Raw genomic sequence first — 22,401 nt, forward strand, 5'->3', positions numbered from 1 at the left:
GGATTTCAAAACCTCAGCATTCTTTTTTATTTACCAGTGCAAATAACTTACAAAAAATGAGAGCAGACAAACAGAGCATTTGTCCCACTGTTGGTTTAAGGAGAAGTTGCACTCATGGTCTCATTTTGACCACTTGATCAGGTCAATGCCATGGCCAAAGGTTAGGAAGCAGAATGCTTGGCAAGGGGGTAGTGAGCAAGAGAAATCCAATCAGATTTAACAGATCTGCCTGCCCAGAGCATCTGTTTGCTGCATTTGGGGGATATTTGGAAATAATGTTCGCTATTCTCACGCGGGTGTTCATCACCTTAATAACTCCAGGATCGTGACAGATGAATCCTACTAGCACACTCAGTTAGGACCTAATCAGGACTCAGTCACAGGATTTGTCTTTGGTGCCAGGAATCTACCCTGGAATGTGCAAAGAAATGGCACAGATGTCCTTGAGCATGAAAAGGGATGTGAACAGCCATGCATATACACACATATGGGCCTGAGATAAGTCTTTGAGAACAGAAAGGGGTAGTTTTTAAACAGCTTTAGAATCAGCACTTTATTTTATTTTCTCCCAAATTAATCACCAAGGCTACAAGGGGATACACAGATTCCATGTTTGCTGCTTCTGCATATCAGTTATTTATTCATTCATTCATTCATTCATTCATGCAAACTTCGCTCATTTCCCATGCAAGCTGTACAGTGCATGGAATCATTAGAACCAAGGTTATGCTGTGGAAGTATGAGAGCAGTGTAGCAAACCTGATGTAGCTAAACCTGCTCAGTACTTGATAGAAGATTACCTGAAAATCATGACTGCCTTGAGTTCTGTGGAAGGAAGGTAGAATTAGGGATTTGGGTGGTGGGGTCAATTCACTTTGTTTTTAAAAGTGATTCTACCTAGTTCACATATTCTGAAATAACGCATCAACTGAAACACAACTATTCTTAAAAATGGGCACTTCTCTGAATTCTGCAAAAGCAGTTCTTCAGCAAAGTAATGTTTCCAAAAACGCATCTACTAAGTTAAATGTGCATAAGCATGCATTTATTAGTGAAAATAGCACAAACAAATGCATTTTATTAAGGAGAATATCAAAACTAGGGGGGGGGAGCTTTGTGAAAAATGTGTATGTTATGCAAAACTGCAAACAAAAATGTGCATTAGGAGAAATTTGCACAAAAATGCTGGTTTCCCCCACCCCCCCTTACTGCAAACTGCTGTGGATATGTAGAGAACTGAGCTTAAGACTGGAAAAAGGAGAAATTGAAATTGATGTTTTCACCAACCATTAGGTGGGATTACAGATAGGTAGCCGTGTTGGTCTGCCATAGTCAAAACAAAATAAAAAAATCTGAAGAAGTGTGCATGCACACGAAAAGCTCATACCAAGAACTAACTTAGTTGGTCTTTAAGGTGCTACTGGAAGGAATTTTTTTATTTTGTTTTGACATTAGGTGGGATGTAGATAAATGGTCATTTTTTATTTTTTTAAAGAATTGTTCATCTATACACACCGCAAAAAGGCGTACAAGTCAGACACTAAGAAATAAGAGTTTGATCTCTGCATGAGCTTGGGTACCAGGCTCAGTGTTCAGGTTCTTGTAGCCACTTTGTGCTGTCCGCCCCCCCCCCCCTTCAAATAAAGTTTCCATTTCCGTTCCAACTTCCAAACTGGTTCTAACATTTGGTGGAGAATGCAGTTATTGATCACACTACCTTGCATACTCTGGGAGCAGAAAGAAATCTCTTTTCCCTCTCTTTAATTGCATCCTCATTAAGGGATTCAACACGTAAAGGTTCCAATCCCCCAAACATTTGCTGGAGAATGAGAAACAGTAAGCAGAACCAGCTTTCTGCAAGCAGAGGAACAGACATTGTGAGCATGCACACTGGCGCTGAAGAGGGTAAACTAGGAGTCTGCAGGCATATTGTGGGAACTAAAGTGAGACTAGATCAGGAGTAGCCTGTTGTTGTTGTTGTTGTTGTTGTTGTTGTTGTTGTTGTTGTTGTTGACAACAACTCCCATTTTCCCTGACCATCAAGCACACTGGCTCTAGCTGATGAGAATTGTAGACCAACAATATCCGGATGGCACCACATTGGCTACCCATAGAAAAATACTGACAGGAATGAAGCTCCCGGTGTCAGAGTTTTTCCACTTCGTTCATAGCTTCTCTGTTTTGGTGGTTCACAAAGCTACTCTATTGTGAATTTGCAAGGGTAGACTTTATTAAGTATTCAGGTGAAATAAACCACTTAGCATTACAGGAGGACACATTTACAATAACCCAGGTCAATCATCCACCCACAATCATCTGAAAGTTGCACATTTCTTGTGCACATCTGTAACATCACTCACACATCATCTTGTCATCAAAATGTAAACTATGCAATGGTACGCAGAGGTCAATTATATAGGTGCCCAGAACAGAGCAGCCTCATCAGTTCTTGATAATAGTGTTCATTTCATGCTAGCTAGATTACACAGTACACCCTCCCTTTATATAGCAAAATTTAAATATTTCAGATTTGATCCCAAATGAATCCTTTTCCTTCAAACAGTTTATTCCAATTAGCAGAGGCTAGAGAATAACAGCTATAGGGGAGGAGATGCTGTAGGCAGTACTCCCTTCTTTTTTCTCCCTTGTCTATTCACACCACTCCAGCTTCTAACATTTCACCAGGCCTACCCTATTTACACTCTTCTGCCCAACCATAATAATCTGTAGATGATTAATGATAACCCAGATGCGAACCCATATGTTCATTATTAAGGGAGTGAAATCATGGCCGTACAGAAAATGCACAATTATATTACTGCTTGATTTAAATTACTAATTTTAATTAAAATGTTTTTATATGACTTAGGCTACCATGTGTATAATCCAAAAGACTACAGCTGTCAGACAAGAGAAAAATAAATTTTGTTTTTCAGCAACTGAGCACAGAGCTGCTCATCATGTGAGTAAAGGACGGGGGAGGAGTTTGTGTATCAGTGATGAAATCTAGGATGAAAGTGACGGCAGTGTTAGATATTCTGGTGGTGCTTCTGAACTGCTGTTCATTGGTGATGAAGGTAAAACATCTTCAGAGACTGGGTCCCTAGCAGAATCCTAGGCCAGGGATGAAGAGCAGCTGCAGTGTGTCAGAGACTTTATCCATAGTTGTAGCATAGGTGGAAACAGGATAGGCCCAGATGAAAACTAGCCACTTTCCACTAGTGAAACAGTGTAGTGGGAATCACAGATGTCCAAGATATTGGTTGATTGGTTTTGGTAATCTGGTGGGGAAAGATACATGCTGGTTAGTTACCAACAACACCTAAAGTCAGAGCCAGTAGGCATGTAGCAAGTCCAATAAAGCTAGAAGGCAAAGGGTTCATGAGCTGATTTCATGAATACTCCAAAGGGCAGCATTCTCAGGCATAAGGAGCCCTGGGGCATGTCGTTTCCAGAGTACCCAGTGTGTGCATTAAGTATTCGGGCAACATAGGAAACTGCATTTCACAGAATTATTGGTGCCTGGGGTGTTGCTACTTGGCCTTGAAGGAGCCAAGGAGAAAAGGTCTTACAGAAAGGTTTCCAGAACTGTCACTTGGTAACCAGAAAAAGAAGAGGGTGCAAGTCAGTGTGTCTTGATGCCGTGGGGAGGCTGGATGTAGAGGAGTGGTGGGAGGCACTAGCTGGGGAACCCCCAAGGGAAGAAGGTTTGGAGCCAGGGGAGTGGTGGTGGGATGACGATGAGTGGTCAGAGGGAGAAAAGAGAGAAGAATGGGAGGAGGAGATGTTGGAAGCTGAAGAGGTGACAGGATTTATTGAGCAGAAAGAGTCTGTAGCAGACAGCAGGCCAGAAGCAGAAGCTAGAGAGGAGCAGGTCAAAGAGGCAGAGATCAGGCAGGCTGCTTAAGAAGCCAAAGGGTCTCCCCTTCCTGCTGTGACCAGCTCTCCTTCCCCCTGGTCTCCCAGGGCAAAGGAGACACACACACATCAAGAAAGTCTTAAACTGCTTGGGAAGGATCTGGGGGGGGGGGGCGGGGAGGATTAGACAACTGTGGGAAGACAGGGACCTTCAGTTCTCACAACTGCCTCATTGGGGCAAGATCTACCAGGAAGAGTTGATGTGCTCACTAGACCTGGCCTCTGAACTGTTTGTTTCTTGGAATAAAGAGTTCACTGATGCTGTGTATGTTTATTACTGACCTGCTCCTGGCACTTGCCCCTGGCACTTGATGAGAGAGGCATTCTGACTCTTTTGTGTGCTTATTTATGTGATTGGAAGCATGGCCAGGTCCAAATTAGGAAAATAAACCAAGCTGTTATCTATATGTGGCTTGGGGAGGTAGGAATCACCTTGACTTGCTAAGCCTAATTCTAAGTGAAGGGAAAGGAAGTTTGCTCATCACCAGTTTTTCCCCAAATTAACTCTTGATCATTCATTGTCTACTGAAGTGCTAAGCAGTATTGCATGTTAAAAGAAACAGGGCCCAAAGCAAGGATGGAGAACCTCAGAACACTCTCTATTTACCGTATTTTTTGCTCTATATTCTCACTTTTTCCCTACTAAAAAGTAAGGGGAAAGGTGTGTGCGTCTTATGGAGCGAATGCAGGCTGCGCAGCTATCCCAAAAGCCAGAACAGCAAGAGGGATTGCTGCTTTCACTGCGCAGCGATCCCTCTTGCTGTTCTGGCTTCTGAGATTCAGAATATTTTTTTTCTTGTTTTCCTCCTCCAAAAACTAGGTGCATCTTGTGGTCTGGTGTGTCTTATAGAGCGAAAAATACGGTAGCCCTCAGGACTCTCTCCAGGCCTCACACTCTTTGTGAGACACAGCCCTGACCAGCCCTGCTTTGCACCTTCCTTGGATGTTTTTGCCGGGCTCCAGTGTATCATCAGACTCTGATAATGCTTCTTGGTTGATGGGAAGGAGGATAGAGAAGGGTGTGAGAGTGTGAAGGAGCCAGCCTACTGTACAGAGGTAAAATTTGCATTTATTGCTGAACCTACAGATGCTCCTGGCCCTGCCCACCACTGTCATGTGGTCTATGGAATGTTGCCCAGAAGGGAATGTGTCCCTCAAGCTGAAAAACGTTCCCAGATTGAGAGAGAAATAAAAATGACATGGAAACATGAAACACATTTACCTTACTGATAGTTGCCGGTCTCGCTTGTCTTTATGGCTGATAATCTTCTTGTTTTTTCAAATCTGTTGAACATAAGGTAAAGTTTTGTTGGGGGGGGGGGATTTAATCTGTAAAAGGAAACCAGGACTTCAGGGGAACCTAAATATAGATACAAAACTGCACAGAATGGAAAACTGAAAGCTTTCTAATCTGTGACGCTTCCACTGTTGCTCTTGCTGCCCATGCCCACTATAAAGTACTTTATGAAGCACCAAGAAGGATTCATTCCTACCTGAAGGTTCGCAGTATTTCCACTGGCGATCTGTATTATAGTTGCTGGTGAGAGAGCACCAGTACTTCCAGTTTACTGTCCCAACTGATGTACAGCTTGTGTAAGACTTGCCATTGTAGGTGAAAGGAAAGACACAGCTCTTCGTAGATTCTCCATCTTGTCCCGTGAGAGTTAGAAGTGGAATGTGAGAGAAAATCAGATGAGCACCTCTAGCAAAGGAATAAGGAGGCTAGGAAGCTATCTTAATAATACTTCTGATTATTTAGACGTTATTTGCTCCCAAATAACTGTGCATTGAATTGCAGCCTACAGCATATTACTTCAACACATTGGGATCAAAATCTGTTTGGCGGCATGGGCTTCCAAGTAAACATGCATAAGATCAGGCTGCATGTCTGAAACCAACTTTCTCCTACACCCCCACCTGGGCAGCTTTCTGCTAACCTGGTAATAAAACTTCCCCAGTTCTCAAATTTGTGTCAGCACAGAAGCTCCATAGCTTTTGCTCATCGTAGTTTGGAGTAGTGGAACACCAGTATCCCCCATTCTTCTCGCCGTCATCATCCTCATTGGTGCAGGCATCAAATGTCTGGTTGTTGTAGGTGAAAGGGAACCAGCAGGGCTGGCCATTGGAGTTCCCTCCATACTCTGCAGACAGGGGGGACACAAAAAATAACATGCCGTAGAATTTTGTCGTGTTGTCAAAGAGATCTGTATGAAGGATATGGGCAATGCCTCTGCATTCAAGGACTAGATAAAGACAGACACTTAATGGATTAGGCCAAGGCCCACCTCCTCCAACATCCAGTTCTGGGCACCACAGTTCAAGAAGGACACTGACAAACTGGAACGTGTCCAGAGGAGGGCAACCAAAATGGTCAAAGGCCTGGAAACGATGCCTTATGAGAAACGGCTAAGGGAGCTGGGCATGTTTAGCCTGGAGAAGAGGAGGTTAAGGGGTGATATGATAGCCATGTTCAAATATATAAAAGGATGTCACATAGAGGAGGGAGAAAGGTTGTTTTCTGCTGCTCCAGAGAAGCGGACACGGAGCAATGGTTCCAAACTACAAGAAAAAAGATTCCACCTAAACATTAGGAAGAACTTCCTGACAGTAAGAGCTGTTCGACAGTGGAATTTGCTGCCAAGGAGTGTGGTGGAGTCTCCTTCTTTGGAGGTCTTTAAGCAGAGGCTTGACAACCATATGTCAGGAGTGCTCTGATGGTGTTTCCTGCTTGGCAGGGGGTTGGACTTGATGGCCGTTGTGGTCTCTTCCAACTCTATGATTCTATGATTCTATGATCCTGTTTTCACAGTGACCAGCAAGATGCCTATGGGAAGCCCATACAAGAAATGAGTGCAACAGGAACCTCCCCACTTCCGATTCACAGCAGCTACTAAACACAGGCATTGGAGGTGGAACACTGCCATTGTAGCTGGTAGTCTCTGGGAGCCTTATTCTCCATAATTTGTCTAACCCCCTTTTTAAAGCCAGCCACATTGGTGGTCATCGCTACATTTTGTGGGATTGCAATTATATCCAATTAAAACTCAGTTAAAATCCTGTGATCTGCAGAGTCACCATCCAGGAAGGCCACTTTAGGAAGACACCGTACAAGGAGCAGATTAATGCCCATATGGCTCTGGGCAACTGGAAACAACAGAACATGTATTTTTTCACTGCCAATACTATACAGATATACAAGCTAGGTTCACGTTGTCCAGGCATAGGCAAACTTGGCCCTCCAGATGTTTTGGAACTATAACTCCCATCATCCCTAGCTAACAGGACCAGTGGTCAGGCATGATGGGAATTGTAGTCCCAAAATAGCTGGAGGGCCGTGTTTGCCTATGCCTGATCTTGCCTATACTACATAAATTCCCAGGTCATACAGAACAACTTTATACCTCCCTGCTACTTCAAGATGAAAACCCAGATGTTACATACTCAGTTGCTAGATTCTGCACTGCCATGATGAATATTCATCAAAGGGTGGCTTGCACCACAAACTAGGCCCAAAATGAGCACTCACAACTTACACTGTGGGTGCCCTTTGCAGGATCCTGGGGACCTACCAGCTGCTTGGGCTGGCCTGCCTCTCAGTGCTATTCTTTGGAGGTTCCCGCCAAACCTCAGTCATTTAGCACTGCTGAAGGTGGGGCCAGTCGCATAAATAGGAGGCGAAGCCGGCAGCAGCCAGGCAGTCAGCTCAGGACTCTACCTTGGAGGGAACATCCTTTCCAACTGCTGTCTTTGTCATAGTCTGGAGTTGTGGCACACCACAGCTGCCCATCAAAACTTCCTTCTTTCGTGCACGAGGAGTATGACTTGTTCCTAAACTTGAAGGGAAAGACACAGGAGGCAGGTTCTGAAGAGAAACAGAGTGGAGAGATGAGTCATTAACTGAAGCAACATAAAGAGGGGATTGGTGTGATATTCATATTCCGTTGCATTTTGTGTGCATGCTAGCCAGCTGTAAGGGGAATTGGCCAAATTCTGCAGATAGATAGATAGATGATAGATAGATAGATAGATAGATAGATAGATAGATAGATAGATAGATGATAGATATAGATGAAATGGATTGAATCCAGGTTATGTCAGTTGTACTTGGGTACCACTGAAATCCACTTAAGTCATGAATTTGTCTCATTGATTGCAGTAGGATTTTATTATAAAATGACACCTTAGATCTAATGTGCATTCAGATGTGGGAATTATTGTATTCGTTTTCCTGTTTACAATGTTGGCACTTCTGTCCCTTTCCCAACATTCCTTGTACACTGCATTACCTGTGGAGTTTTGGAACAGTGTCTTCCTGAGGGATATTACTGCATGTTGCACTAGATTTCGTTCACATTGTGTCCCACAACAGTGTGTACCATCAGACGGGTCATCAGCCCTTAATCCTCATGTGTGCTTCTTTTCTCCCAAGGCCAGGAAAGAATTGGATTCAGAAATATAGCCCCAGATTTCATCACATGTGTGGCGGTAGTGTGTTACATAAAAACCATAGGGAAAATTATAGCACATAACTCCCATGATTTTCCAGTTTAATTGGGTTGAATAAAGTACTTCCTGAATGCAGCCAATATTGTGAGGACCAACCCTACTTTTAACCTGGCCTGGGACTTCATAGTGAAGGACAGTTATGCAATAATAATAATAATAATAATAATAATAATAATAATAATAATAATAATAGCCAGGTGTTCAGCCCTTATTTGGGACAAGGAAGAGAAACATTTCTGGTCTGTCACCCTGAACAGCCTTTCCCACATACTTCCCTATTTTGCTTACTTGAGGGTTCACAGTATGCCCACGTCGGATTTTCATCATAGTTGGTGACAAGAGAGCACCAGAGCTTCCCATCGAATCTCCCATCTGTTGTGCAAGCTTTGTACCACTTGCCTTGGAAGACGAAAGGGAATATGCAGGGCCCTGTAGCTAAATTTGCATCTAGTCCTGGAAGAAGTGGAGAAGAGAGAGAAGGAGGGGCTTCCTTAATAACCCACAATGCTTCTTTGTCCTGCTGAATGCACTCAGCAATCAGATTCCTATGCCTGATTAAATCATGGAACAACTACCCACGTCACCATCCATCTAAAGTTTTAAAAATGCTATCCTATGCACAGTGCTATTTTTCTAGAAGAAGAGGTGCCAGAACTCACCATGTAAGCCTCCCATGTTCTCTTATAATGTCAATGGAGCCCACCTGAGAGGTGCCAGAACTGAGTTCCACCACGTTCCGGCTGAAAAGAAGCCCTGTCTATGCATATCTGCTCAGAGGTAAGTCCCTTTTAGGTCAATCAGACTATAAAACGAGGCTGGGGAACTTCAGGGCTGGGGACTGAATGCACCCCCAGGCCTTTCCCCAGGTTATACTCCCTCCCTAGTCTCACTGCTCACCAGCCCTGCTTTGACCCCTCCTTGAGTGTTTTGGGATAGCTAGAATGTGTCCTTGAACTCTGATAACGCTTCTTGCATGACTGAATGAAGGACAGAGAGGGCTGTGTAAGTGTAAGGTAATATGGACTTTCTTTGCTGAGCTCACTTTTCCTCCTGACTCCTCTCATCACTACCATGTGGCCCTGGGAATGTTACCTAGAAGGAATGTGGCCCTCAGATGGAGGTGGAATCCTCAACTCTGGTACAGCAGAAGGAGAGAAAGAATTGCAGGGACTCTGCACCGGGGTGTAGCTATTGGCTCCATCACCTCCCGCCATCACATCCGCTGCCTGGAGTGCGACCGGCACAGGACTGATCCACCCTGCAGGGGGGATGTGAGTGCTGCTGCATTGATCCACCGGGGGGTTCGTCACACACACCCCAGGGATGGCATCTGAGGCAAACTGCCCCCCCCCCCCCCGCAATGCCACTGCTCCACACTGATAATCTGACTATTGACTGCTGCAAGCCACTCTGAAAGCTTTTACCACACACCCCTCTTCAATCAAGCATGGGGTAAAACATGTTTTAAGTAAATAAAGAAAAATACTTCCAAAACAGTGTGTATAGGATTGCCGCTGATGTTCCATTGATTCCAATGGGAGAAAATTAAACATATGCCTAACCCTCCAACATTTCTCCAATGAAAATAGGAACACCCTAAGGAAAAGCGGGGCATTCCAGGAGCAGATCAAATAAAAAACCAGAATGGCTTCTGTAAATCTAGGACTTTCCCTGGAAAATAGTGACACTTGGAGGGTCTGTAATCCACCCACTAAAATAAATGGAAAAACTGCTTAATTTTGGGTGGCTCTGACACCCTTAATTTCACACTTCCATTTTGTAATGTGACTGCCTGGCCAATGCTGATGCTGATGTCAAAGTGAAAGCAAAGCACTGGAAAGGAGAGTTTACAAAGAGCATTTGCAGAGAATGGAATTTACAAGGGAATATTATCAGTAATGTGTACCCCCAAAAAACATTCATTGTGCTTAATCTACAACCAACCATCTTCCAAGCCCTGTGACGCAACAGGCCCCCAGTTTACATACTGGTATCAGCACAGAAGCTCCACATCTTGTCCTTATCATAGCTTCCTGTTGTAGCACACCAGTAGCGCCCTTTTATTTCGAATTTGTTAGTGCAGGTGTAGTAAGTATGGCCTTTGTAGCTGAAGGGGAAAACACATTCTGCTCCATTCGAGTTGCCTCCATATTCTAGGCAAAAGACAAAAGCAGAGTTTGTGCATGTTTATGCCAATAAAACATTAGTAACCGTTTTCTTGCTTCTTTCTTATACAGTGGTGCCTCGCAAGACGAAATTAATTCGTTCCGCAAGTTTTTTCGTCTAACGAGTTTTTCGTCTTGCGAAGCACGGTTTCCCATAGGAATGCATTGAAAATCAATTAATGCGTTCCTATGGAGACCGCTTGCCAGGCTGGCGGTGCGGAGAAGGGCTTTTCTCCCCACCGCAAGCCTTCAGGACAGGTACGGGAACAGAGGGGAAGGTGCACAGCGCTTCTCTTCTGTTCCCGGGGCTTGCGGTGGGAGGAGGGTTTTTCCTCCCCACCGCCAACATTCAGAACAGCCTTCCGAATGTTGGCGGTGGGAAGGAAAACCCTCCTCCCACCGCAAGTCTTCAGGACAGCCTTCTGAAGGCTGGCAGTGGGAGGAGGTCTCTCCGCCCCGCCGCCAGCCTTTGGAGCAGCCTTCCGAAGGCTGGCGGTGGGGCAGAGAGTCCTACTCCCGCCGCCAGCCTTCGGAGCAGCCTTCCGAAGGCTGGCGGCGGGAGGAGGTCTCTCCGCCCCACCGCCAGCCTTCGGACAGGTACGGGAACAGAGGGGAAGGCGCGCAGCGCTTCTCTTCTGTTCCCGGGGCTTGCGGTGGGAGGAGGGTTTTTCCTCCCCACCGCCAACATTCAGAACAGCATTCTGAATGTTGGCGGTGGGAAGGAAAACCCTCCTCCCACCGCAAGTCTTCAGGACAGCCATCCGAAGGCTGGCGCGGGGAGAAGGTCTCTCCGCCCCACCGCCAGCCTTTGGAGGAGGTCCGAGGACAGTGGGGAAGACGCGCTGCGCTTCCCCGCTGTCCCGGAGATTTCCCTATGGGTTTTCGTCTTGCGAAGGAAGCCCATAGGCAAATTCGTTTTGCGAAGCGCCTCGAAAAACGGAAAACCCTTTCGTCTAGCGGGTTTTTCGTCTTGCGAGGCGTTCGTCTTGCGGGGCACCACTGTATTGTCCTTTTTTTAAAAAATAGTCACACCGTATCGCAGGGGCAGGGAACTGGATGCAGCCAACAGCCAGATTCTTACCTGCCCCAAACACTGTGGGCTATTTTGACAGGTAGGCAAGACAAATCAAACCAGGCAGACAAAGGCTTCAGGATCTGTATATGCTGCTGATCAACTGCCCACCACCAAACCCCATTTCCTTTGCCTGCTGGGATTGAAATCCAACCACTCAGGCAAAGACACATAGTGCCTATATAGACACTGCCTCTGGGGGTTGTCACAGATACGTATCATTAACGAGAATTAAACCTATTTACTTCCTGAATGGGGAGGTCAGAGGGTTACTATATGTTACACAAAAGTATAAATGTGTCATTGCCCATTTACTGGGGGAGGCACATTTGAGCAGAGTGACTGAGAGCAGAAAAGCAGTGATAGAGTATGTTGACCCCTATCTCCATATTGCCTAGACACACACACACACGTTCAAACATGTTTGCATGGGCCAATATGCAGTATCAACACTGCAATAGGGGAAAACAGCTAATGGTGAGCAATTTGGAGTAGGAAGATGGTTAATCACTCCCTGCAAAGCTGCTCTTCTTAACAATAGGATGAGATTGAGACTGTAATGAACTTTGTTAAACTTTTTGGTCACCTCCAGAGCAAAGTATCTTGTAGGAGGGATTCATGTCCACATCAGGAATTCAGGTTTGCACAGCTGAAGTAGCTTAAAGCCACTTTAAAATACATACATACATACTTTTACAAGTAGTAAAGTGGCAGAGAAATGCCCTGAACAGTCTGGGATAAACAAATGTCTAATGGTAAGACATATACAGTGGTACCTCGGGTTAAGTACTTAATTCGTTCCGGAGGTCCGTACTTACCCTGAAACTGTTCTTAACCTGAAGCACCACTTTGGCTAATGGGGCCTTCTGCTGCCACCGCACCGCCAGAGCACGATTTCTGTTCTCATCCTGAAGCAAAGTTCTTAACCTGAAGCACTATTTCTGGGTTAGCAGAGTCTGTAACCTGAAGCGTATGTAACCTGAAGCGTATGTAACCCGAGGTACCACTGTAAATGTTGTGCAAGCAAATCAGCATGAATGCTTGCTGTTGTATAACCTCCCCACAAACAGATCAGAACAAATGTTCCATCAGAGGAATATTTACAAGAGGGCAAATGGGCAACTGCCCAAAGGAGCTAATTTGAAGAGGGGGCAATGAGCATTCCTGGGCATTGTGAGGATTAGAACTCCCTTTAGGATGGTGCAAGAGGACTTTTTGCAAGCTCAGAAAATGGAATAACATCTTTAAGAGGAGGAGGGAGAGGTGGTGGTGGTAGAGTAAGGGGAATCCCTGTCCCACTGGCCTGCTGGTAATGCTTGCTAGCCATAGGATTGCCACCCCCATGGGATTCCACTGCCTGAGGTTGCTGCTTCCGTCTACCTCATGAGGAGGCCAGCCCTGCTAGGACCTTTTTGGATCGATTTCAACTCATAGAACACTTCAGTGTGTAAATAAACATAGTCTGCAGGACGACATATTAACACGCAAATGAATGTTACCAGAAGGACTGTATGCCTCTCACCTCTAAGAGCACATGGCTTCCATTTACGATCCTTGTCATGGTTTTCAGTTGTGGCACACCACAGCTGTTGGTCAGGGTTGCCATCAGTGGTACACGAAGAGTAGTATCTGCCATTGAAAAGGAAGGGGAGAACACAGCCTGGAGGGGCTGGAAGGGAGACAAAGGAAAAGGAAAAATAAGGAAAGTTGCACCAAACTCAGCAGAAACTGTGTGAAAAGAAAAATACAGAAGAGATGGCCATCTGTCATGGATGTTCCTTGGGTGTCCAGGAGCTAGGTTTGATTCAGTTCGCATTTAAAGGCAAATCTACCAAATTCGCACTTTTCAAAACAATGTGCCTTCAAAATTCTCACGTCTCCAAATTTTGCAGTGGAATTCTCTAACTGAATAATGTGTACAAAAATGCATGGTGCACTATGGACCCTTTTAGGGCCTGGCATGCACACTGCAGGGGAGCATTCAACAGCAGCATACTTTATTAACTTGGTTAATTTGAGTTACAGATAGGTAGCCGTGTTGGTCTGCCATAGTCAAAACAAAACAAATTCCTTCCAGTAGCACCTTAAAGACCAACTAAGTCAGTTCTTGGTATGAGCTTTCGTGTGCATGCACACTTCTTCAGATACACTGAAACAGAAGTTTCCAGACCCTTCTATATAGTGAGAAGGTGGGGAGGGGTATTACTCAGAAGGGTGGTGGGAATGGGTGATTGGCAGATAGCTGTGATGAGCCTGTTGACGACTCTTAACGACTGCAGGCTCATCACAGCTATCTGCCAATCACCCATTCCCACCACCCTTCTGAGTAATACCCCTCCCCACCTTCTCACTATATAGAAGGGTCTGGAAACTTCTGTTTCAGTGTATCTGAAGAAGTGTGCATGCACACGAAAGCTCATACCAAGAACTGACTTAGTTGGTCTTTAAGGTGCTACTGGAAGGAATTTGTTTTGTTTTGGTTAATTTGGTTAAACTACTTGTTATATATAACCTTTCTTCCACTTGTGTCTCCTGCGTTTCATTTGGGTGTGGGAGCAAAAAAAAGCACCCCAGTGGCAAAAAAAATCAATCAACTTTGCCAGAATTTATTTTGACCCAGGTGCTTCTGTTTTGCTTTGCTTTGCTTTGCTTTCAGTATTAAAAAATGTCAGTGATGAAATGGCTAAAATCTAGGAACGTTGTTTGCTACTGTGCAGGTTTCAATAAATAAAGAGAACCCCCTTTTCTTGGAAGAAGGAAATATCACTTTTATTTAATATGGGGCTCCTTTGTAAAATACTGGGTGGAACATGAGGACCTGAGTTGCAGAGAGCTTTATTTGATGTATGGATCAAATTAAGATGTGGAATTGGGGGGGGGGGGAGAGAGACATGGTGTTTTATTTGGATGGCAAATTACTTATTTCCTCAGCATGCCCGATTATGATAACATTACTAGTTATGTAATTACCGGTAATCTGTCATTTTTCAATATGTCAATTTGTGTGTTTTAATATTGAATGCAAAAATAAAAATTAACTATTAAAGCTAAAATCAACTGCAAGGGATTTGTTGAAAGTAGGACTCTGTGATATTAAATAAAAAAATTCATTCCAGTAGCACCTTAGAGACCAACTAAGTTTGTTATTGGTATGAGCTTTCGCGTGCATGCATACTTATTCAAATCTGTAACTAGATCCATGATATTAGGCACCTTTGCTGTACGCTTTTTGATGCCAGCTTTTTTAAAAAAATTGCTTAAGCAAGTCTGCCCATACAGGTAATCCCATTTGATATGATGTAATATATATATATATAGAGAGAGAGAGAGAGTGTCCCAAAAAATAGGTGGTGTCTTATACACAGGAGCGTGTTATACATGGAAAAATACGATAATATGTGTTTAATAATGCATATTTTTTAAAACTCTTGGCTTTATGGGGGGAATAGGGTGGCTTATTTTTAGTATTGATTTTATCAATAATATTAATGCATATTTTATGTGAACCACTTAGAGGCTTTCATGATTAAGTGGTATATAAATCTCATTAAATAAATAAGAAAGTAAAATGACACACACACCAACCCAGCGAAAAGGGGGCAGAGAATTGACAGGTGGAATGGTTCTTACCTTCAGATGCCACAAGTAGTGGCAGGAAAGCCCAGGTGCATGTGAGGAAAGCTATGACAGGAGCCATCTCTACTCTCAGTCAGGGAATCTGACAGGCGTGAAGAAATCACATCATGCTCACTCTTTATATAGGCCCTGCCTGGCCACATCTTCCTCCCACAACTATAACAGAAGGAGATGTTCAAAACCCTGCTATGTTAAACCTGACCTTTTCAAACAGCATTAGACCGCTCCCATTTTCGCTTCACTTCTGCCCGAGCTGATACAGTACGGGACAAAGCTTTTGCTCGGGATTGCCAAATGGCTAAAGGGAAGAAAATAGTCATTGCCTGCTCCTATCTCTTTAACAGAGGCTGCACAGACTGAAACTAACAAGTGAAGTTTTCATCCCTGAGAGCTAAACACGATGACTTGGAAATTGCTGCTGATCTAGCCAGTGTTTCAAGGGCAGCTGAAATTTTATTAGGCGGTGTATGGCCAGTGAGTGCTGTTTGTCCTGTCTGCAGTATTTGTTGGCCCTTTCATTGTGACCTGGCAGTTTCTACTGAAAGCATAAGAGCTTATTTTTAAAGAAGATGGAAATTCTGCCTTAAAGTAGAAGACACTAGTGCTCCTAAAAGTAGGAACACTGTATGTTCTTTCATATTATATATATATATATAATTTTTATTTAATTATCTGTTTTACATTTTAAAATATTCATTTAAACAGCCTTAAAATATCAGTGACTTCCCTTCTTCTCTTTCCATAGTTCATTTTGCATAACATAAATCCCTGCATATTTTACATAAACTAAACCATTCAGTGTTCCATTATTACATCCATCAAAACTTATTTACACAGTTGAATTTATCTTAATGCTGCCCTTGCTTTCAGGTGTACACAATTTCCCCCCATATATTCAATAAACATTTTCCAATCTTCTTTAAATGTATGTTCTTCTTGTTATCTTATTCCATACGTTAGGTCCACAAGCTGCACATATTCCATCAGTTTAAGTTGCCATTCTTCTTCAGTTGGGAACTCGCTCATTTTCCATTTAGGGGCTAACAAAAACACAGGCCGAAGTAGTAGCATACATAAATAACCATTTTGACGCCTGGGAATTTCCATCTGAATTATCCTCAACGAAAAGGACTCTGGTTTTCTTGGAAAAGTGCTTTTAAACATTTTTTTTTTCAGTTCATTATAAATTATTTCCCAATACTCTTTAACCCTTTTACAGGTCCATCACATATGAAAGAACGTACTCTCAACCTCATTGCATCTCCAGAGGGGTACTCTATGTTCTTCCCACTTGCTAGGTTGTTCATGACCACTTACCTCCTTGGTGAGACTGAGTGATGTGGGGAAATCCCTCTTTAGCTACCTTATGGGCATAGCAGAGGGTAAAAGGAAAAGTTAACAAGGAGTGGCAACTGCTTTGATCTGGGGCTACATTCTCCCTGCCTTGCCATGACGTCGTTACTCATCTCCCCATTGGCCATGGAGGTCCACTTCCTTGCTTTCCAAGGCTGAAGGACCCTCTGAGTGCAAGATTGTGCTTGGCGCATCTTCTCAGTTAGAACTGAGAAGTGTCCATGCCAGATGGGAGAGAAGCCTAAGAGAAACTCTGCCTGGCACCCAGCCAGATCACTCTTGGGTTTCCCTCCTGCTGCTATCACTGGGAATGGAAAAAGCTACCATATACTGACTCAGACTGTACTACCTACCTGGATATGCCAGGGGTTGTACTTGGGACCTTCTACATGCAAAGACAGGTGCTCCACCCTGACCTCCAGTCCTATCATCGTTGCTTTGCCTTCCCTCCCAGTGCTTCCATCCCACTCAGTTCCCAAAGACCTCCACCATCGTCCAGGCCATGTGACACACACAACTCTGTCCTCTTAACACTTCACAACTGCTCATCACCTCACTCTGCCACCTGCTTCAGGTAATACCATGCGCTGGAGAACTGGTGTCTGACTGGTGCTTGTTTTGTCTTCCTTCCTACCAGGCAACAGGTATCATAGGGTGAGGTAGCCACGGAAATAAACTCTTCAAGTTCCTGTTATCTCTTCATTGCCCTTTCCAAAGCAATCTGTCAAATCTACTGTGAGAGTCCCAAAACAGAGAATTTATTCCTCTGCCCCCCACAAGCTCACTCAAGGTTAGTAATGATGGTTGCAAAGAGCAACAGTGTACTATTAAAGTCCTTAATTATTATGAAATGATATGTATATACTGGTCACTTAGTCCAAGGTTTTGTTATTAATTTTCCATTACCATGATTGACCCCCTTCATGGATCACTGCCTTGCCGTGGTGAAGGGGCTTGAATAACTCAGAGAAGCTATGAGCTATGCCGTGCAGGGCCACCCAAGATGGACAGGTCATAGTGGAGAGTTTTGACCAAACGTGATCCACCTGGAGCAGGAACCGGCAAGCCACTCCAGTATCCCTGCCAAGAAGACACCATGGACAAAGACAACAGGCATATAGAAGTTATGATGCTGGAAGATGAGCCCCTCAGGTCGGGAGGCGTCCAACATGCTACTGAGGAAGAGCGGAGAACAAGTACAAGTAGATTCAGAGCTGATGAAGCGGCTGGGCCAAAGCCGAAAGGACGCTCAGTTGCGGATATGCCTGGAAGCGAAAGGAAAGTCCAACGCTGTAAAGAAAAATATTGCATAGGAACCTGGAATGTAAGAACCATGAACCTTGGTAAGTTGGATGTGGTCAAAAATGAGATGGCAAGAATAAATATTGACATCCTGGGCATCAGTGAACTAAAATGGACGGGAATGGGAGAATTCAGTTCGGATAACCATCACATCTACTACTGTTGGCAAGAATCCCATAAAAGAAATGGAGTGGCCCTCATAGTCAACAAAAGAGTGTCAAAGCTGTACTGGGATGCAATCTCAAAAATGATAGAATGATCTCGATACAAATCCAAGGCAGACCTTTTAACATCACAGTAATCCAAGTTTATGCACCAACCACTGGTGCTGAAGAAACTGAAATTGACTGATTCTATGAAGAAGAGTTTGGATTTGGTATCCCGCTTTATCACTACCCTAAGGAGTCTCAAAGCGGCTAACAATCTCCTTTCCCTTCCTCCCCCACAACAAACACTCTGTGAGGTGAGTGGGGCTGAGAGACTTCAGAGAAGTGTGACTGGCCCAAGGTCACCCAGCAGCTGCATGTGGAGGAGCGGGGAAGCGAACCCGGTTCCCCAGATTACGAGTCTACTGCTCTTAACCACTACACCACACTGGCTCTTACAACACCTCATAGAAATGACACCAAAGAAGGATGTTCTTCTCATTATAGGGGATTGGAATGCTAAAGTAGGGAGTCAAGAGATAAAAGGAACAAATGGCAAGTTTGGCCTTGGAGTTCAAAACAAAGCAGGCCAAAGGCTAATAGAGTTCTGCCAAGAGAACAAGCTGGTCATCACAAACACTCTTTTCCAACAACACAAGAGACGACTCTACATATGGACATCACCAGAAGGGCAGCATCGAAATCAGATTGATTATATTCTCTGCAGCCAAAGATGGAGAAGCTCTATACAGTCAGCAAAAACAAGACCTGGAGCTGACTGTGGCTCAGATCATCAGCTTCTTATAGCAAAATTCAAGCTTAAACTGAAGAAAGTAGGAAAAACCACTGGGCCGGTAAGATACAATCTAAGTCAAATCCCTTATGAATACACAGTGGAAGTGAGGAACAGGTTTAAGGATTTAGATTTGCTGGACAGAGTGCCTGAAGAACTATGGATGGAGGCTCATAACATTATACAAGAGGCAGCAACTAAAACCATCCCAATGAAAAGGAAATGCAAGAAAGCAAAGTGGCTGTCCAATGAGGCCTTACAAATAGTGGGGGAGAGAAGGCAAGCAAAATGTGAGGGAGATAGTGAAAGATACAGGAAATTGAATGCAGATTTCCAAAAAATAGCAAGGAGAGACAAGAAGGCCTTCTTAAACGAGCGATGCAAAGAAGGAGGAAAACAATAGAATGGGAAAAACCAGAGATCTGTTCAAGAAAATTGGAGATATGAAAGAAACATTTCGTACAAAGATTTCCATAATAAAAGACAAAAGTGGAAAGGACCTAACAGAAGCAGAAGACATCAAGAAGAGGTGGCAAGAATACACAGAGGAACTATACCAGAAAGAAATGGATGTCTCGTATACCCCAGGTAGTGTGGTTGCTGACCTTGAGCCAGACATCCTGGAGAGTGAAGTCAAATGGGCCTTAGAAAGCACTGCTAATAACAAGGCCAGTGGAAGTGATGATATTCCAGCTGAACTATTTAAAATTTTAAAAGATGGTGCTGTTAGGGTGCTACACTCAATATGCCAGCAAATTTGGAAAACTCAGCAGTGGCCACAGGATTGGAGAAGATCAGTCTACATCCCAATCCCAAAGAAGGGCAGTGCCAAAGAATGCTCCAACTACCGCACAATTGCACTCATTTCACACGCTAGCAAGGTTATGCTTAAAATTCTACAAGGCAGGCTTAAGCAGTATGTGGATCGAGAACTTCCAGAAGTGCAAGCTGGATTTTGAAGGGGCAGAGGAACCAGAGACCGAATTGCAAACTTGCGCTGGATTATGGAGAAAGCTAGAGAGTTCCAGAAAGACATCTACTTCTGCTTCATTGACTATGCAAAAGCCTTTGACTGTGTCGACCACAGCAAACTATGGCAAGTTCTTAAAGAAATGGGAGTGCCTGATCACCTCATCTGTCTCCTGAGAAATCTCTATGTGGGACAAGAAGCTACAGTTAGAACTAGATATGGAAAAACTGGTTGGTTCAAAATTGGGAAAGGAGAACGGCAAGGCTGTATATTGTCTCCCTGCTTATTAAATTTATATGCAGAATTCATCATGCAAAAGGCTGGGCTGGATGAATCCCAAGCCGGAATTAAGATCGCCGGAAGAAATATCAACAACCTCAGATATACAGATGACACAACCTTGATGGCAGAAAGTGAGGAGGAATTAAAGAACCTTTTAATGAGGGTGAAAGAGGAGAGCACAAAATATGGTCTGAAGCTCAACATCAAAAAAATGAAGATCATGGCCACTGGTCCCATCACCTCCTGGCAAATAGAAGGGGAAGAAATGGAGGCAGTGAGAGATTTTACTTTCTTGGGCTCCATGATCACTGCAGATGGTGACAGCAGTCACGAAATTAAAAGATGCCTGCTCCTTGGGAGAAAGGCGATAGCAAACCTAGACAGCATCTTAAAAAGCAGAGACATCACCTTACCAACAAAGGTCCGAATAGTTAAAGCCATGGTTTTCCCAGTAGTGATGTACGGAAGTGAGAGCTGGACCATCAAGAAGGCTGATCGCCGAAGAATTGATGCTTTTGAATTATGGTGCTGGAGGAGACTCTTGAGAGTCCCATGGACTGCAAGAAGATCAAACCTATCCATTCTTAAGGAGATCAGCCCTGAGTGCTCACTGGAAGGACAGATCATGAAGCTGAGGCTCCAATACTTTGCCCACCTCATGAGAAGAGAAGACTCCCTGGAAAAGACCCTGATGTTGGGAAAGATGGAGGGCACAAGGAGAAGGGGACAACAGAGGACAAGATGGTTGGACGGTGTACTTGAAGCTACAAACATGAATCTGACCAAATTGCAGGAGGCAGTGGAAGACAGGAGGGCCTGGCGTGCTCTGGTCCATGGGGTCACGAAGAGTCGGGCACGACTAAACGACTAAACAACAACAACAACACCATGATTGACATCAATTGAAGCATTCCTCTGGGACAGCCTTTTTGTTGTTATTGTGACAATTGCAGGGGCAAAATGGATTAATCCCTCTCTCCCAACATGCTGTGGTTCTGATTCTAATTTTTTGAAGGGGGAGCGGCTGTGCCTGCTATTTACCATTCAAAAGATAAGCCGCAAATCCAAAAATGACACATATAAATGATACATATGCTACTTAGTCCCAAATCTCCTTGAATTCAGTGGGATTTGGGGTGACCTTGAAGCTCATTTGGGCCAGTCCCTATCTCTCAGACTACCTACCTACCTCACAGGGTTCCTGTGAGGATAAAGAAGGGAGAACCAAGTACTCTACCCTGCGATCATGGGGGGAAAGTAGAATATAAATATAATACTCACCCCCATCGTTCTGCCCAGACACTGAAGTCCAGCTCCGAGGGCCTTCTGGCGGTTCCCTCACTGTGAGAGGTGAGGTTACAGGGAACCAGGCAGAAGGCCTTCTCGTTGGTGGCACCCGCCCTGTGGAATGCCCTCCCATCAGATGTCAAGGAAATAAACAACTATCTGACTTTTAGAAGACATCTGAAGACAGCCCTGTTTAGGGAAGTTTTTAATGTTTGATGTTTTATTCTGTTTTCAATCTGTTGGGAGCTGCCCAGAGTTACTATTATTACTTAAAGACACTTCTGAAGCAGTGCCTTTCTTACTCACTTTTCCCCCGATTCTTACACCTCTCAGCAAGTTCACCATGTTTTCCATCTGAATTTTCTAACTGTTCAACTGGCCCCGAGAACCCCACTGTCCAATCAGACCTTGCTGTTACACAAACCAATCACACATTAGAGCAAAGCAACCAATCATATAGAAGTTCCATTGTTTGTCCAACCAATGGGAATGGTGTGTTATACAATCATGCATTAGAACAAAACCACCAATCGTATAGAAGTTTCATTGTTTGTCCAGCCTATGGGAATGGTATGTTTTATTGGGTGCTATATCCAGACCCTAAAGAACACCCAGGGCCAGCCCTACCATTAGTGAGGTGCCTGCCTCGGGCAGCTGATTTTAAGGTTTATGAAAGGGCAACAAATTGTTACCTATTTAATTTTATTACTGTTGTATTTTCACAACCAGAGACAGGGAGAGAGGTTTGTAGGATATTTCTGCCTCAGATTAAAAATAACTCAACTGCACTAAGGTACAGTGGGACTGGAAAGCAAATGGGAGGTTTTCCTAACTGCTAAGATACCTGCTTTATCTCACTTTTTGGGAGTCAGTGCATACATAGGAGGGAAGAGTTAAATTCTCAGAAGGAACATGGCCTAACTACCTACGAAGAAGCTCTTGAAACAGGGTTTATCACTGCTGTCAAACAG

The 22,401-nt window shown here is 44.1% G+C and overlaps 1 protein-coding gene across 3 annotated transcripts; it reads right to left on the reverse strand.

Annotated features, from left to right (window-relative positions):
* Nucleotides 1-2,205: 2,205 nt before the first annotated feature.
* On the reverse strand, nucleotides 2,206-21,870 carry LOC309327466 (epididymal sperm-binding protein 1-like). 3 transcript variants are annotated; one of them, XM_081836767.1, is made up of 11 exons: nucleotides 21,737-21,811; nucleotides 17,232-17,383; nucleotides 15,292-15,453; nucleotides 13,184-13,330; nucleotides 10,413-10,577; nucleotides 8,713-8,877; nucleotides 7,634-7,780; nucleotides 5,856-6,059; nucleotides 5,412-5,567; nucleotides 5,141-5,202; nucleotides 2,206-3,281 (listed from the first exon to the last, which is right to left on the reverse strand). In XM_081836767.1, the coding sequence occupies exons 3-10, from the start codon at nucleotides 15,356-15,358 to the stop codon at nucleotides 5,171-5,173; spliced, it is 1,083 nt and encodes a 360-aa protein (XP_081692893.1). In that variant the 5' UTR covers nucleotides 15,359-15,453; nucleotides 17,232-17,383; nucleotides 21,737-21,811; the 3' UTR covers nucleotides 2,206-3,281; nucleotides 5,141-5,170. The 3 variants fall into 3 exon arrangements, with proteins under 3 accessions (XP_081692893.1, XP_081692892.1, XP_081692891.1); XM_081836766.1 differs by having other exon boundaries at nucleotides 17,203-17,383; XM_081836765.1 differs by lacking the exon at nucleotides 17,232-17,383 and having other exon boundaries at nucleotides 21,737-21,870.
* Nucleotides 21,871-22,401: the final 531 nt, after the last annotated feature.

This window comes from Podarcis erhardii (genome assembly GCF_964252035.2).
Source record: "Podarcis erhardii genome assembly, chromosome: 13".
In the NCBI taxonomy this organism is placed as follows: Eukaryota; Metazoa; Chordata; class Lepidosauria; order Squamata; family Lacertidae; genus Podarcis; species Podarcis erhardii.

Coding starts and splice junctions, on each gene's coding strand:
- LOC309327466 (XM_081836765.1), bottom strand. CDS start 15,358: ATGGCTCCTGTCATAGCTTTCCTCACATGCACCTGGGCTTTCCTGCCA. Junction 7,781..8,712: donor GGCATACTGTGAACCCTCAA/GTAAGCAAAATA, acceptor GTTTCTCTTCAG/AACCTGCCTCCTGTGTCTTT. Junction 5,568..5,855: donor TGGGGAAGTTTTATTACCAG/GTTAGCAGAAAG, acceptor TCACGGGACAAG/ATGGAGAATCTACGAAGAGC.